Source organism: Haemaphysalis longicornis, unplaced genomic scaffold (assembly GCF_048455015.1).
Source record: "Haemaphysalis longicornis isolate Haplotype H1 unplaced genomic scaffold, Haemaphysalis longicornis Haplotype H1 scaffold_10, whole genome shotgun sequence".
Classification (NCBI taxonomy): domain Eukaryota; kingdom Metazoa; phylum Arthropoda; class Arachnida; order Ixodida; family Ixodidae; genus Haemaphysalis; species Haemaphysalis longicornis.
In genome coordinates, this window is record NW_027526204.1 from 122,004,564 (window position 1) to 122,017,283 (window position 12,720).

Below are 12,720 nucleotides of genomic sequence, written 5' to 3' on the forward strand. Positions count from 1 at the left end.
CGCGCTTTGCGGCGGTCATCTGGTCCTGCTGGTTCGCCCGTTCCAAGGATGCATTCCTCCATGCAAGGATGTCGGCAAACGTTGCTCCAGTCTACCAGTTGCTCGACAACAACGGAGCACCGGTGATTGAGAACGGCCGACCGGTGTACGTGACAGTCGGTACGGAATTCTTTGCGCTGTCGAGCGAGCTGATACAGCCCGTGGCGGGATCGTGCACTGTGGTGCCGTTGCGCCTGAAGTCCCTCCATCGGCGTTTCCGACGAAGGGACTTTAGTGGCCCCAAAGCGAGCTGATATCGGTCCGCTATTTCGTGGCGATGCGAGCGTGGTTGAACAGTTGAACGATCGCTTTGCAGGTGGCACGCCAGTCGATGTCGTCGCTGCCGAAGCCGTCGGAGCGCCCGAAGCAGCTGGGGATGCCAGCAACAGGTCGGACGCACTTTGGCCTCGGCCAAAGGCGCTATTTCTTATTTCCGCCTTCAAGCTGTTCCAGACTAAGCATAGCAGAAGGCAGTACACGAAAAGGTCGATGTGGGAAGACCTGGCGCTGCAGGTGAACGTGGAATTCCCTGGAAGTGAATTTACACCGGCCCAGATCGAAAACAAGTGGCGCACAGCGGACCTGGAATCGGGCGAGAACGGCGAACTGGTGCCGCAAGGCAGACGTGCTAGTATGAAAGTATGAAAGTTGTATGAAAGCATTCATTTCGCTCTTGATGTAGCGTAAACATTTTGTCGGCGGTGCGCGTATTCACGTTTTGTCGAAACGTTCTATGTGAGCAGGGTGACGTTAAATTCCCAGCTGTGCCCAGCTGGTCTTATAACTTTCCCACTTGGGTACTCCCCATGAACCAGCTGTCTACAACTCGCATTTCATCTAGGGTATTTTCACATGCAACAATTGTTGTATGTGAAAACTAGAACGTTAACGTTATAGGTTTCGTAGAAAGTCCGCACAGGGCAGCTCGTCTATATCCTCGCGCGTATAGCGAGCGAATATTTGGTAGATTAGCGCAAGTATAAACCATTAAAAATGAGTGGGGAAATGCCCAGTGGTGATTACCTAGGTAAACTTAACAGCAGCACACATTGCGATTCTTGGATGTATGAACTCGTGGTAAATGTAAGTGGATCGATGCACAGCTGATTCATAGCACTGCCATTTCGCAAAAATAAAGGGAAGTCCAGTGACAGCAGTAATTATATTGGCCTCGAGGACATACCGTGGCGCCACCTACGAGTGACGTCACTTGTAGGACGCCGAATCGTGTTGTCGTCTGCTACAACACATTTCCCGTGCATATGCGGAAGCGTGTTTTTTGTTGTGGCCACCGTCTCTCCCCCTCTGAATTTGATGCAAATTACCAAAAAAGTTGTCTGTAAGCCAAATTATTCGGAGAAGCAATCAGCGACTCGCTTGTTCCCAGAGACACCGCTGCGTTTAGGTAGTTGCTACCATCGCTACCCAGAGCTCTTACATACGCAGCCAGCTAATGCCAAGGACGATGCAACTGATGCCAAGAAAAGCACGCTGTTAATTCATTATGAAATACTTGTGACGGGCATGTGTGTGGAAGGAAACACCTTGTAACAGCGACGGAAACGCATCGCTCACTTATGATCTCACCACGTGAACTGCTCGTATTGCCTGGTAAATGAATAACTTCACAAGAACGGTGATCAGATTGCTTCGCCGCACATGCTTAAAAGTGTTGTTATGGTCTGCAGTTTGGCTTAATCAGTGCCTATTTCCCCTACGATGTTTTTATAGTCATGCCCGGATTTGATTAACGATCACTGTCCTAGCCTGTACATGTTCTCTGCACGGCTGATGTTTAGTTTTCGCGACTTGTCCGCAATGTATGAACGTGAGTTTTTAACACCTTCGAGCGGGTTTGGAAAGGGCTATATTTAGTTTTCATTAGGTGCTCGGCGTGGTAATTTTAATTGCAGCGTGTTTTGTATGTTTACAGTGAGCCGGCCTTTCTCAAGCATCAATTTCGAAGATCACGACTGCTCACAGAAGGCGAGGCTGCGTACTAGGCGAAACGCGTCGTTAATGATTTCGGGTAATGGGGTGATTTACAATAGGTGAACCGAGCGTTGGGGGCCCCAAGAAGTTAGAGGAACCCAAACGCAACACGTGCGTGCGCGATGGGAGGGCCTTTTCCAACAGCTCGCAGCCGGCTTCGGATGCACGTAATTGGATGTTGGGAACTTTAGGCTTGGCATCGCAGCAGATATTTCATCACCGTTAGAGTTGCGAGTGACACTCCCTAACAGAACGTTTCACCGTGCTGGGAACTCTGTAAGCGCGGTGATTTCCGTTGAAGTGATCGACGATCAAGATACCTGCACGGCCTCGGCCGATTCTTGCGCGCAAGCATACCCATCCTTCGGCCACTCGCCGCACCGTGCGTGAACAGGCCGGCGTAAATCGCGGCAGATATTGAAAATCACAGCTGATGACACTACCTATCAGAATTTTTCATCACACTAACATCCACTTTCACCAATCTGGAACTTCTTTTCCACGACTTGTGTGATTTTACAAAGTGGCGACAGTTGTTGCTGCCGCGACCTGCGTCGGTTCAAGCCGCACCGTCAGCCGTGTGGGCAGGCACGGCGTGTGTGTGTGCTTCTGCGAGTAGTTAACGCTTCACGATTTCCTGCTTTATACATTTCTAGCAAACAAGGAAAATCTAGAAACTTCACTTGGCGATCGTCGTAGTCCACATTGATGATTAGGGAAACAAGCCGCTGCTTACACTTCGGTCGCATACGTAATATACAACCACGCTCATGGTGTTTGCGGATAATCTATCACAGTTGATACGGTTGTAAAGTCCCCATGAGGTCGAACTGCGCTTGACGCACTGAGAATGAACTTGAAACGAAGGGAATTAACACGAAAATACTTTTAGAATGCGCTTCCTAAGCGAAGTGCCACGTGCAGCAAGCCAACTATGCAGTAAGATAGGAACGGTGATCCTACAAGTGACGTCAAAACGATCGCAGCGCCGGCTTCTCCAGTGGTGGGCCTCACGGCCAATATATGCGTGTATGTCGAGTACGTCTCATGGGAAATTTTTGGCCAGCGTGTTGTTTGCTAAGATTCTGAGAAAGCCAGCTGCGTTCATAGCTCTGGATTGCTATTCAGAAATGTACCACTGTTGGCATAAAGGACGAGGCAAAACAACTGCAATGCGTAATGCCATTTCGAATGTTTCATTCTTGCTCAGGGAGCTCACCGAAGTGCTGGAAAAAGAGCATGCGGCCAACCCCACATACCTGGCAAGACCCGGCAGAATCAAGAGGTTTAACGATGCAGGGTGAGTGTTCTGGGACTGTGTTGAGTCAGACAATGTGGTACACTGCTAACGTCATTGAACGGTCTTTTTTTGTAAACCTGCTACACTTGAAATGGCTTCTTATACAGTCAAATCCCGCTACAACGAAATTGACGGGACGTGCGAAAAATTTCGTTGAAGCGAAAATTCGTTGAGGCGAAATCTGCCCCAACACACCACGGAAAGGCCAGAAAAATAGCCCCGTGCGTTTCCGCAACATTAGCAGCATAATACAATGTTTAGAAAAAGGAGTGACGTGCAATAACTCATGTTTATTCGGACAACAAACATACCAATGGTTATCTGTTTTTTCACCACCCAAAGAACGCGTTACGGAGGGGGGTGAAGATATGCAGGCGCAAAACGTATCGCTGTACAACAAGGCGTGTCCACCGAGCTGATTACTTGCAGATAGCTGCTAGGCCATGGGAAGCCCCCCTCTCGCTTGTGGCAGGAGCAGTGCCGTTATCTTATCCTCTGACAGGGCACGGCAGCTACTGACCTTGGCAGACAAGACCCGCGCGCTTGCATTTAACAGGACTGCGCGCTCGCGACTAAGATAGGATGACTAGGCTTCAAGACCAAATGCGCGAACATGATTTTCGCTCTTGGCTATGAAGAATAGTTGAAGGAAAACGGCAAGGACAGCTGCTCACAACGCATACATAACGGCACCGCGCCAGCAGCGGAGCACATTCATGCAATTTCAACTGGATACGGATTGGCTGTAGCTCTGGGGCTCCGCCTTGGCGAAGCGGGCCTGCGCCTCGTGTAAAGACGGCCAGCCACATCGTTATCACCGTCAAGCAATGGCGTGCGCCTATGAGTTATTTTTTGTTTTGTTTTGGGTGGCGGTGTGGTCGCAACGCGCATTTTCGGTGAAACTAAGCGTCCTGAATGTATAAAAAGTTACAGATAGCTGGCGCTATGCTTATTTTATTGTAAAATAATTGTTCAAACCCAGCCCAAATCATCGAAAATTTCGTTGAAGCGAAAGCAAGCCTGACAAATGGTTCGTTGTGGTGAGGACTTTGTTGCATTGACTTCTATGGCTAGCTGACGGGGAATTGGAAATATTTCGTTGAAGCGGAAATTTCGTTGAAGCGGCGTTCGTTGTAGCGGGGTTCGACTGTATCAGCTCTTTCGGCGTTTCACAGAATGTTTGTGCTTGATTTACTGTGCACATTGTAATGCACAAAAGAATTCATCCAAATAAATCCTCACCTTTATTTAGGCAAACATGCTTTTTGGTCGTGAAAGGACGTAGTTCAAGCTGTGTAAATAGCTGTTTTCCAGACTGTCTGTGAAAAAAATAACTACAATTGATCTTGATGTTCGTCTTTTTATTTATTTCATGTACACACGCCTGCGGGCATGAAGCCCAAGCAGAGGTGGTACGAAAAGTGGGAAGATAAAAGTGTACGAAAGTCGCAGTGAATCAAAAATGAGAGGTACAAATGAACCCCTTTATAAAGACACGTACCAGGGAGCCATTTTGGTCGTTATATGACAGGTCTCTTGTAAGCAGGGAACTATGTTTTCACTGAAGCCTTTAGTTCAATGTGGGCACCGTACGACTAAAGTAAGCTCAAAAGAATGCTACGGAATAGTGATCAAATGTAGCGCAGAAGAAACATGCGATGGAAAGAATTCACACGGACGAGCGCTAACTTCCAACTGATTCTTTAATCATGCAACTGCAAATAATTATGCTTTGCCTTTGCAGGAAAAAAAAAAAAAAAACGGAACAGCAAAATACTGACAAAGAAAGAGCGACTACACCCAACACGTGCCAAACATTTTTTGAAAACCACAGGGGCCTGTCGCGTATGGCATCACATTGCAAGAAATGCAGTTCACGGTCAGGTAGCATGGCGATGGTTTGCTTACACAGTCGTTTTTTCCACGTGCCGTCTGAGCTGCCTCACTGATTAGGCGCGCTTGCTTGTCCTTTAATATAGCGACAACTGTGGTGCCAGGAAACTGCGGAGTGCAACCCCTACACGTGCTGACATGCTGTGCCAAGAAGCCTTCCTTGCCATTACGCACATTATTGGCATGCTCGCGTAGACGCTCATGGAGGCATCTGCACGTCTGTTCCAACGTAGCTTGCGCCGCACGACAAAGGAGTTGTATATATTAAAATTTGAACACATTCTACGAACTGTGTTCTGCGTTTGGCAGTGCATTGGGCCCTACGTTGCTTTACGGGTACTACTATCAAGCTGGGACAACTTATGAAGAGCGCTGAAAACAACTTACACATTCACACGTCCCATTTTCTTAACGGCCAACTGCAATGAAATTTTCGGTCCCGTAAATGCACTGTTTTCCGGTAGTATTACTTAAAAAAACGCAAAGTGCAAAATCTGGCGGCCCAAATATGCACCGCTGCAGTGCAAACGAAGATCAAAAACTGCTGTTTTCCAAACCGAAACTGAAGAGGAGGGCGGTTATTACGGCCAGGTGGAAGGGACGCGCCAGTCAGGATTCGAGTGGGCGCGGCCGACGGATTTGCCCACGGCTGCCTGCGAGAAGACGGCACGCATTCGATGTGTTTTGGGTCGTCCGTTTCTTCAAAAGCTCAAAACATGCGCGAGAAGGGGTGGGAAGTCCGTGCTACCATTATTACTTCACTGCGAGCGGATGAAACGCGTCTATATATCGTCCGGTAAAAGGTAAACACAGGCATCGTGAGGCGTTGTGGTGGAGCTGATTGAGCACTAGCGAAAGGTACGCAAACAGCAGTATTGAGAGATAGAAAGCAGATCAAATGGATGCTACGAATATGCGCGCTCGCACGGGTTATATTGGCTGGGCTGATTGAACCACCCTGCATTAATGAGAGAAGAAAAGCAAAACTACCATTGGAGGAAAGCGCCGACACCGGCCAGCTAACGCGTATGATGATCGGTTTGAGCGCATATTACCCAAGGATCCTTGATATTACCTAGGATGAAATGCATAATTCTGTTACCATTTTTGTTTACACGGGAAGTTTTATTTCTGCTAGCAAGGTGGCCGCGCAGGTCTTTAGCGTAATAAGGGTGTCCTTCTATATGCAAATCATGCAGACTCAAAAGCTGGCATGGCATAGGTGCCTGCAACTGAGAGAATAAACACAGGATACTCTAGCAAAGTAACATGGGTGACTCATTTATTTGCCAATTTCGTTGGCTATCCCTTTAGTGTAGCAACGCAATTCTTGCTGGCATCCCGCGAAGGAAGTTCTGGCCACAGCTGCCAAGAAAGCGACCTGGACGAGGCTTTCTTCACCCTTCCTTCGGTGGCTAGGCGTGCGGGGGCTGCAAAAAAAAAAAGAACAGACGGAGGGAGAAACCAAAGGGTTTGGGGAGGGGGATGATGACAACAGTATAAACACCAGCACGCTACTACTGCTTATAATACATCATGATTTTTTTTCTCTTTATACTTGCCTAAACCCACTTGAAGCTTATGTAGCTGGTTGACGGAAAGGTTTTCCTGATTATTGTCACTACACAGCTGGGCAGGACGACGCGGTTTCCTGACCCAAGCTCGCCATGAGCCCACCACACAAACTGCCTGTAGGCGGTGTTCCTGTATCGACTAGGAGAAAAATCACACATGCGCAAGAAACGACGGTTGGATACCCATGACTGAGTGGTACCATTTGTTGAAGTTTAATGCTTGCGCATTTGGTTCGACGATATCATGGAATCGTGGATGGTAATGTGTCAGCTTACTGTACTCCACCTCCGAAATGAATCGAGTGAGGCAGTATGTGTGGAATTCTTCGTCTTCCATCACGCAAACGTGGCCGAGTTGAGGGGAAATGTTGACCTTGACGGCACTCTGCTCCCAGCAGCACACGCATTCTGTGAGCGTTGGCATGGCGGCGGAGTGCGCGCAGCTGCACCTGTATACGTGTCACAGGACACAGAGGAGTAAGCATTTTGTGACTGAGCGTTTCAATAAATGTTAAGAGCAATACATACCACGCGGTGTTCAGCAGTCATTCTAAGCCAGGACTTGGAGGTGGCGTCGACGGCGCTGATTCCCATTTTCCGCATTGGGCTCGTACTTATACGGCTCTATGCCATAAATGACGACATCGTCGTTCTCTTCCGAACTGATTTCGCAGATACTCACATCGCTCCCGTCCGACATAGCGCACGCCGAGTTGTCAGTCACGACAGTAAGCACAGAAAGCACGTGTTGCCACAAGCGGTGTGTTCACTTTCCGGCTGTTTCGGTTTCGGTTGCGCGCCAACCAAACCGGTTCATCTTTATTTTTATTTTTGGGAACAATAGCATGAGTATACCAAGCAAAGCTATTTTACCGTTTATTTAAAGAAAATTTTTTAGTTACTATTGGCGGTGAGATGTTTGAGTGGCGCCCCCTGGCTGTGACGTCGGCTTAGGGACTCGCGCCGCTGTCGTCTGCTACACTGCGCGTGTGAGGGGCAGCAGCGCCTGTGCTAGAAATCGCCCGCACTGACGCTTTAGTACACTAAAAGGCGTATTTCTAGTGATTCAGTTATTTTTGCCAGCTTCTGACACATCTGAATAATTTCAAGCTGTATCCCCCACAAGTTCGATACGCACGAGGAGAGAGAGAACTTTTTTCAGAGCATCGGTCAGGAGATCGTGTGTAACTCGTCCTTTCTAGCTTATTCGCGAGGTTCAGCGCTCAGAGCTCAATAAGTATTTAAAATGCGTAGGCTTCCCTACAGTATTTTTGAGATGCTCTTATGAAGACTCAACAGTCTAATGCTACATACCAAGCACGAGGGCCCTACACGCAGATCGTATACAGCAGGAACTAAAGCGGCCGTCTTCTATTTCTTTCGTTGTTGATTTGTATCAGATGAATGTTTATTTTTTTTCTGTGCCCAACCCATTAATTTTTCTGCACCATCACGAATGTCTCATTAGTAGGTTTGGGGTTGTTTGGGAGGCTCACAGAGATCGTGTGGATGTCTTCTTTAGGCTGTATGGCATACATTCCCTTCACAAATTGGCTTTCGTTATTTCTGCGTGCGTGAATGTGCATATCCGCAGTGTGTGTTGTTTATTCACATGCGAATACAATGAGAAGGTTTGTGCTACGCCACCGCAATCGCACCCCAAACAACGTTGTCCAGAGTACTCGAAGGCGGCTTTTGTGCCCCGAATTTCTATCGTAACCATCGTTATCATAACGAACTCACCCTTGACCCGAACAAATCTGACATGATTACAGTGTTCAAGGCTTGATATACTCGCTAACGAACGCAATGAACAGTATAGGTGCATATAGTACAAGAATCGAAACCGATGGATATTTCCAAGCAGCTCTTCGTTGTTTTGCAAGGGCCTTCCAGGTGTAAAGAACTAATCCTGATCTCGGTATGGTGTTCTGAGGACCCAGCCCACTAATCAGCTCGATTTTGCTGTTCAGTAAAGTTTTCTCTTCCTCCTGCTGCTCCTCCTCCTCCTCTGGATTGCAGTTCTATTACACATAATATCTGAATATTGGGAGGACATGGCTGTGGGAAATGTACCGAAATATCCCTCCAGGTCTGAACAAACATAGTGTTACTGTATGTTGACCGTAGACGTGACTCGTTTTGCTAAATAACCCTCCATGCTGGTTTGAAGCCTGATATAAAACCAGGAAGCGCCTGTACACACTGTAAATTTTTTGGAACTCAACCTACACTTTTTGCGTGCCATAGTGCATGTCGGCATACTTTCGTGCCATGACAACGTAAAGTGATGGGAAACAATACTTTTGCGCGTTCGGCAAGGTTGCAAAAACTGTTTCACGTTACATATGATTACCGGAAATCGTAAAGCCGTAAAGCCTCTGCCAAAGCCGACAGCCCCGAAGGCATGGAATTCGTTTTGGTCTTGTATTTTCCCAGTTGTCGGTTACTATAAGCTGACTGTAACCTTTGTTCAAAAGATTGCTTAATACAGAAGCTGGCATCTGGCTCCTACTCTTCGCGATCTACACAGGACCGGCTTCGCAAGGAATGGGGCGATGCCGGCAATGTTTCTTCCGTAGCGGTATCCACAAAAATACTTTGCACTTGCCTTGAGCTAGGTGAGCGATTTGAAGTTTATTATTGTGATGAAAAGTTACGCACTCGCAAAATCCGGTGCGTATAAGCATCAGACGTCAACCGTGCGCAAAAAAAAACATCAGCAGGGAGAGCGAACCCGAGTGAAGCAGACGACAAATGCGAGAATCCCTAAGCTGACGTCAGCGCCGCCCGGGGTCGCGTTCACCGCCAATAATTAGCGCCGAGACAGTATTTAATTATACGTGAATGTGCCACCCAAGACCCAACCTTTCACTCCCTGCCCCCAAACTGCCTCCGCCACCGCTCTTTGTTTTCCTCCTACCACTACACTTGTTCTGCATTTCAACAGAATTTGTATATCCACTTTGCATTACAGCCTCGAATGCAAAAACCCATAAACTAAGATTAGAAAAAAGGTTGCGTTAAAAAAACTGCAAATGCACCTCCTTTGGAAAGTAATTTGTAGCCACTATGCCTCGAAAACAAAATACGAGAACTGACCGGAGTTTCTGAACAGACTGGATATTGTTACAACCAACCCACAGTAGGGCCAGTCATTATACATTTCTGCAAAGCAGGAGTGTGGAGCTTGGGATTTTTTTTAATGTATAAAATACAAACCATGAAGCCCTACTTTGTATGCTTTAGTTTCCAACCTTACTGGCTAATCACAAAGCAAGCAGCATTACTACTTGATGGCAAAATAGCCAGCACTCGTGTAATTTAACTGCAATCACATTTTCAAGAAATGGAATTGTAGCATGTTATACATTATTAGCTGCACATTTGAAGCAAGACTGAAATTTCCGTCAATTCTGTTGTACTGGTTGTACAGCAACAGTCACAAGCTGAAATTGAACCATGCTGCCTAAAATGGCATTTTTTTACGAGTGTTTGTTGTGATGACTACAAGAAAATTAAGAAAGGGAGTTACACAAAACAAGTCGGTGCAACAAGATTTTTATTTTAGTTGAGTGTCCTTGTCTTTAGACTGCACTGCACTTTAAAGTTTGGGTGGGTATGTCCTGGAGGTAGCTTCGTTCGGGAACCTGGCACAGTCCCACATGATGCGCCATTGGTCCGCCTGACCCACTGCACAAACACTGCACACACCACTCTGATAGAGTTCTGGGTGAAGCACGTGTAGAACTGCCAGGGTGGGGATTGACCCGGTCTGCAGCTGCCTTAGGACAACGGCCTCCTCCCGACTGAGTGCCGGGTGGGGAGGCGGCATTGTCCGTCGAGCTAGGCGATAAGCCTTAGTCACTTCGCCATAACTGGCCATTTGGTCCTTGGTTTCGAACCACCACGGAATGGTCACTCTCGGGGGAGTGGAGGGTAATCACTCACGGCACCGAATGGGCCGTCTCGTCGTTGTGGTTCGGTGAGGATGCACACTCGCCCGCGTGAGCCGGGAACCACTTGATACGGATGGTGCTGCCGCGGTCTTGGAGCTTGAGCTTGCCGATAATGGCGGCTGCCAGCACGCACACTCGCCCCTTTGCAAAGTTGCGCAAAGCTACATCTGGTTTATGAGGCATGCCGTAGCGCAGGGTTACAAATTAATTTAGACCACCTGCGGATCTTTCATGTGTGCTGAAATCTTCACACACAGGGTCATTTTCGTTTTCTGATTTGGTCAGAAAACCAGCCACTCTGGGCAAGAGCACGTGTTTAGGCTCAGCCACACAATGCCAGTTACTGACCATATTTTCGTGCACATTTTTAGGAGCTCTTTTATGGTCAGCGATAACGCATCACTGCTCTCAGCCCTGCTTTTTCAGATTCCATAATAGTGTAGATCATAGCTCACGCAGCTATTTGTTGAACCTAGTGCACTGCATGGCACGCATCACGTCCAAGGACAACCTGTCATGGCCAGCTGGAATGGGGAGGGGGAGGAGCAGGACCCTTGGTGGCTTCGAAAGCTTCTTGTTGGTCTTGTACCGAGTGCACATGTGAAGGGTGCACTCGAGCAGTGAACGTATGTAGCCTGCAAGATATGGAAACAAATGACATTTGCAGAGTCCCCATTTCTTTCTTTGTATGTCTTTTTGAACTGTTTGCTGTGTTAGCCACACTCCTTTTATTAAAGTGATGAGATGAAAATTATAGTTTTCTAATGCTAGTCCATTAACTACCGACTCAAATGCAACGACGGCAGAATAGTTTTTTTTCTGCAGAAGACGAACTTCCATCACTAGGCCTGCCATTAGCTTTATCAGTACATTCCTAATGTCCCCTTTAGGCTTCTAAATTCAACCAACGTTACATACAAGTAAAGCTCCTTTTTTGAAATGTTATGCCTTCACAAGCCATGTCATAATCATAACTAAGAAAAAAAAGTTTATGCAGAATATTATGATTCGGAAGCTCTTATGTAAAATAATCACACGGATTTCTCTTCAAATGCGTTGCAGACATGACTGCTCATGGCTAGCTTAGTGATGCGACCAGGAGCTCAGAAGCAACCCTGTCCTTACCGTAGGTTGATGGTTCCTTTATGGCTGAAAGGCTTGCTTCCCCTGACCGGTTCTTCCGGAAACGCATTGCAAACCTTTGCTTCCCCGTGGCTGTCGTTGCTTGCGTGCGGCCATTGTTTTCGTTATAATGCATGCTAGCTATCGCAACTCTGGAAAAAAAAGCGGGGAGGGAAGGGGAGCTTTATTAGCACAAAAAATTATTACACCTATTAAACCCAACAATAGATGTTCATTTGTGGCAGAGTGTGCTGTTACACTTTACATTACACACAGTCACGCTAAACACACATTACTGTGCACAGTAGAAATGGAACCTTGAAAGCATGCCATGAACCATGCACCTATTTCATCAGAACTAACCTGGCCTGCATACCACCATGGCTGTAGGGGTAGGTTTTCGGGGCGAACTGGTTAATTAGGCTATGAAAAGCCTCACAGCTGTACGTCTTGCTTCTTTGTCGACTGCTGTGGCACGTCCTTCACCAGCGATGGGGCGCAGACTACCTCACGAAGTTTGCGATGTGCATCTGACCCTTCATATAAAAAAAATGCAGCCATGAATGTTTCAATTCAATCAAATTTCATTACCGTACATACCTTCGTTGAGCCAGAGCCTTTCATCGCCACTATGGTCACCATGGGCACAGTGGGGAAAGATCCTCCTTGACTCATGTTCATGGACGTTGATGACATTGTTTCCCAGTGAGGCCCACTTGGGGAGAATCTGCTCCGGGTGGCCACCGCTGGACATTGCACACCAGTACAAGTGGTTCACGGTGGCCTGTGACCACTTGGCCAGTTCCTCTAATCCATGGCACTTCGAGGCAGCAAGAAGTTT

The 12,720-nt window shown here is 47.4% G+C and overlaps 1 protein-coding gene across 7 annotated transcripts in view; it reads left to right on the forward strand.

Moving 5' to 3' along the window:
• LOC144159200 (uncharacterized) overlaps positions 1-12,720 on the forward strand; it is a 54,904-nt gene that overhangs the window by 589 nt on the left and 41,595 nt on the right. For 3 of the 7 annotated variants that reach the window (XM_077690537.1, XM_077690534.1, XM_077690540.1), the window contains exons 1-3: positions 27-159; positions 356-428; positions 3,242-3,331. The exons of 1 other annotated variant lie outside the window; for it this stretch is intronic. In XM_077690537.1, coding sequence (XP_077546663.1) covers positions 69-159; positions 356-428; positions 3,242-3,331 — 254 coding nt within the window. In that variant the 5' untranslated portion in view covers positions 27-68. Of the gene's footprint in view, positions 1-26; positions 160-355; positions 671-3,241; positions 3,332-12,720 lie in introns of those variants that run through there. 3 more of the 7 variants (XM_077690539.1, XM_077690535.1, XM_077690538.1) reach the window with 3 other exon arrangements.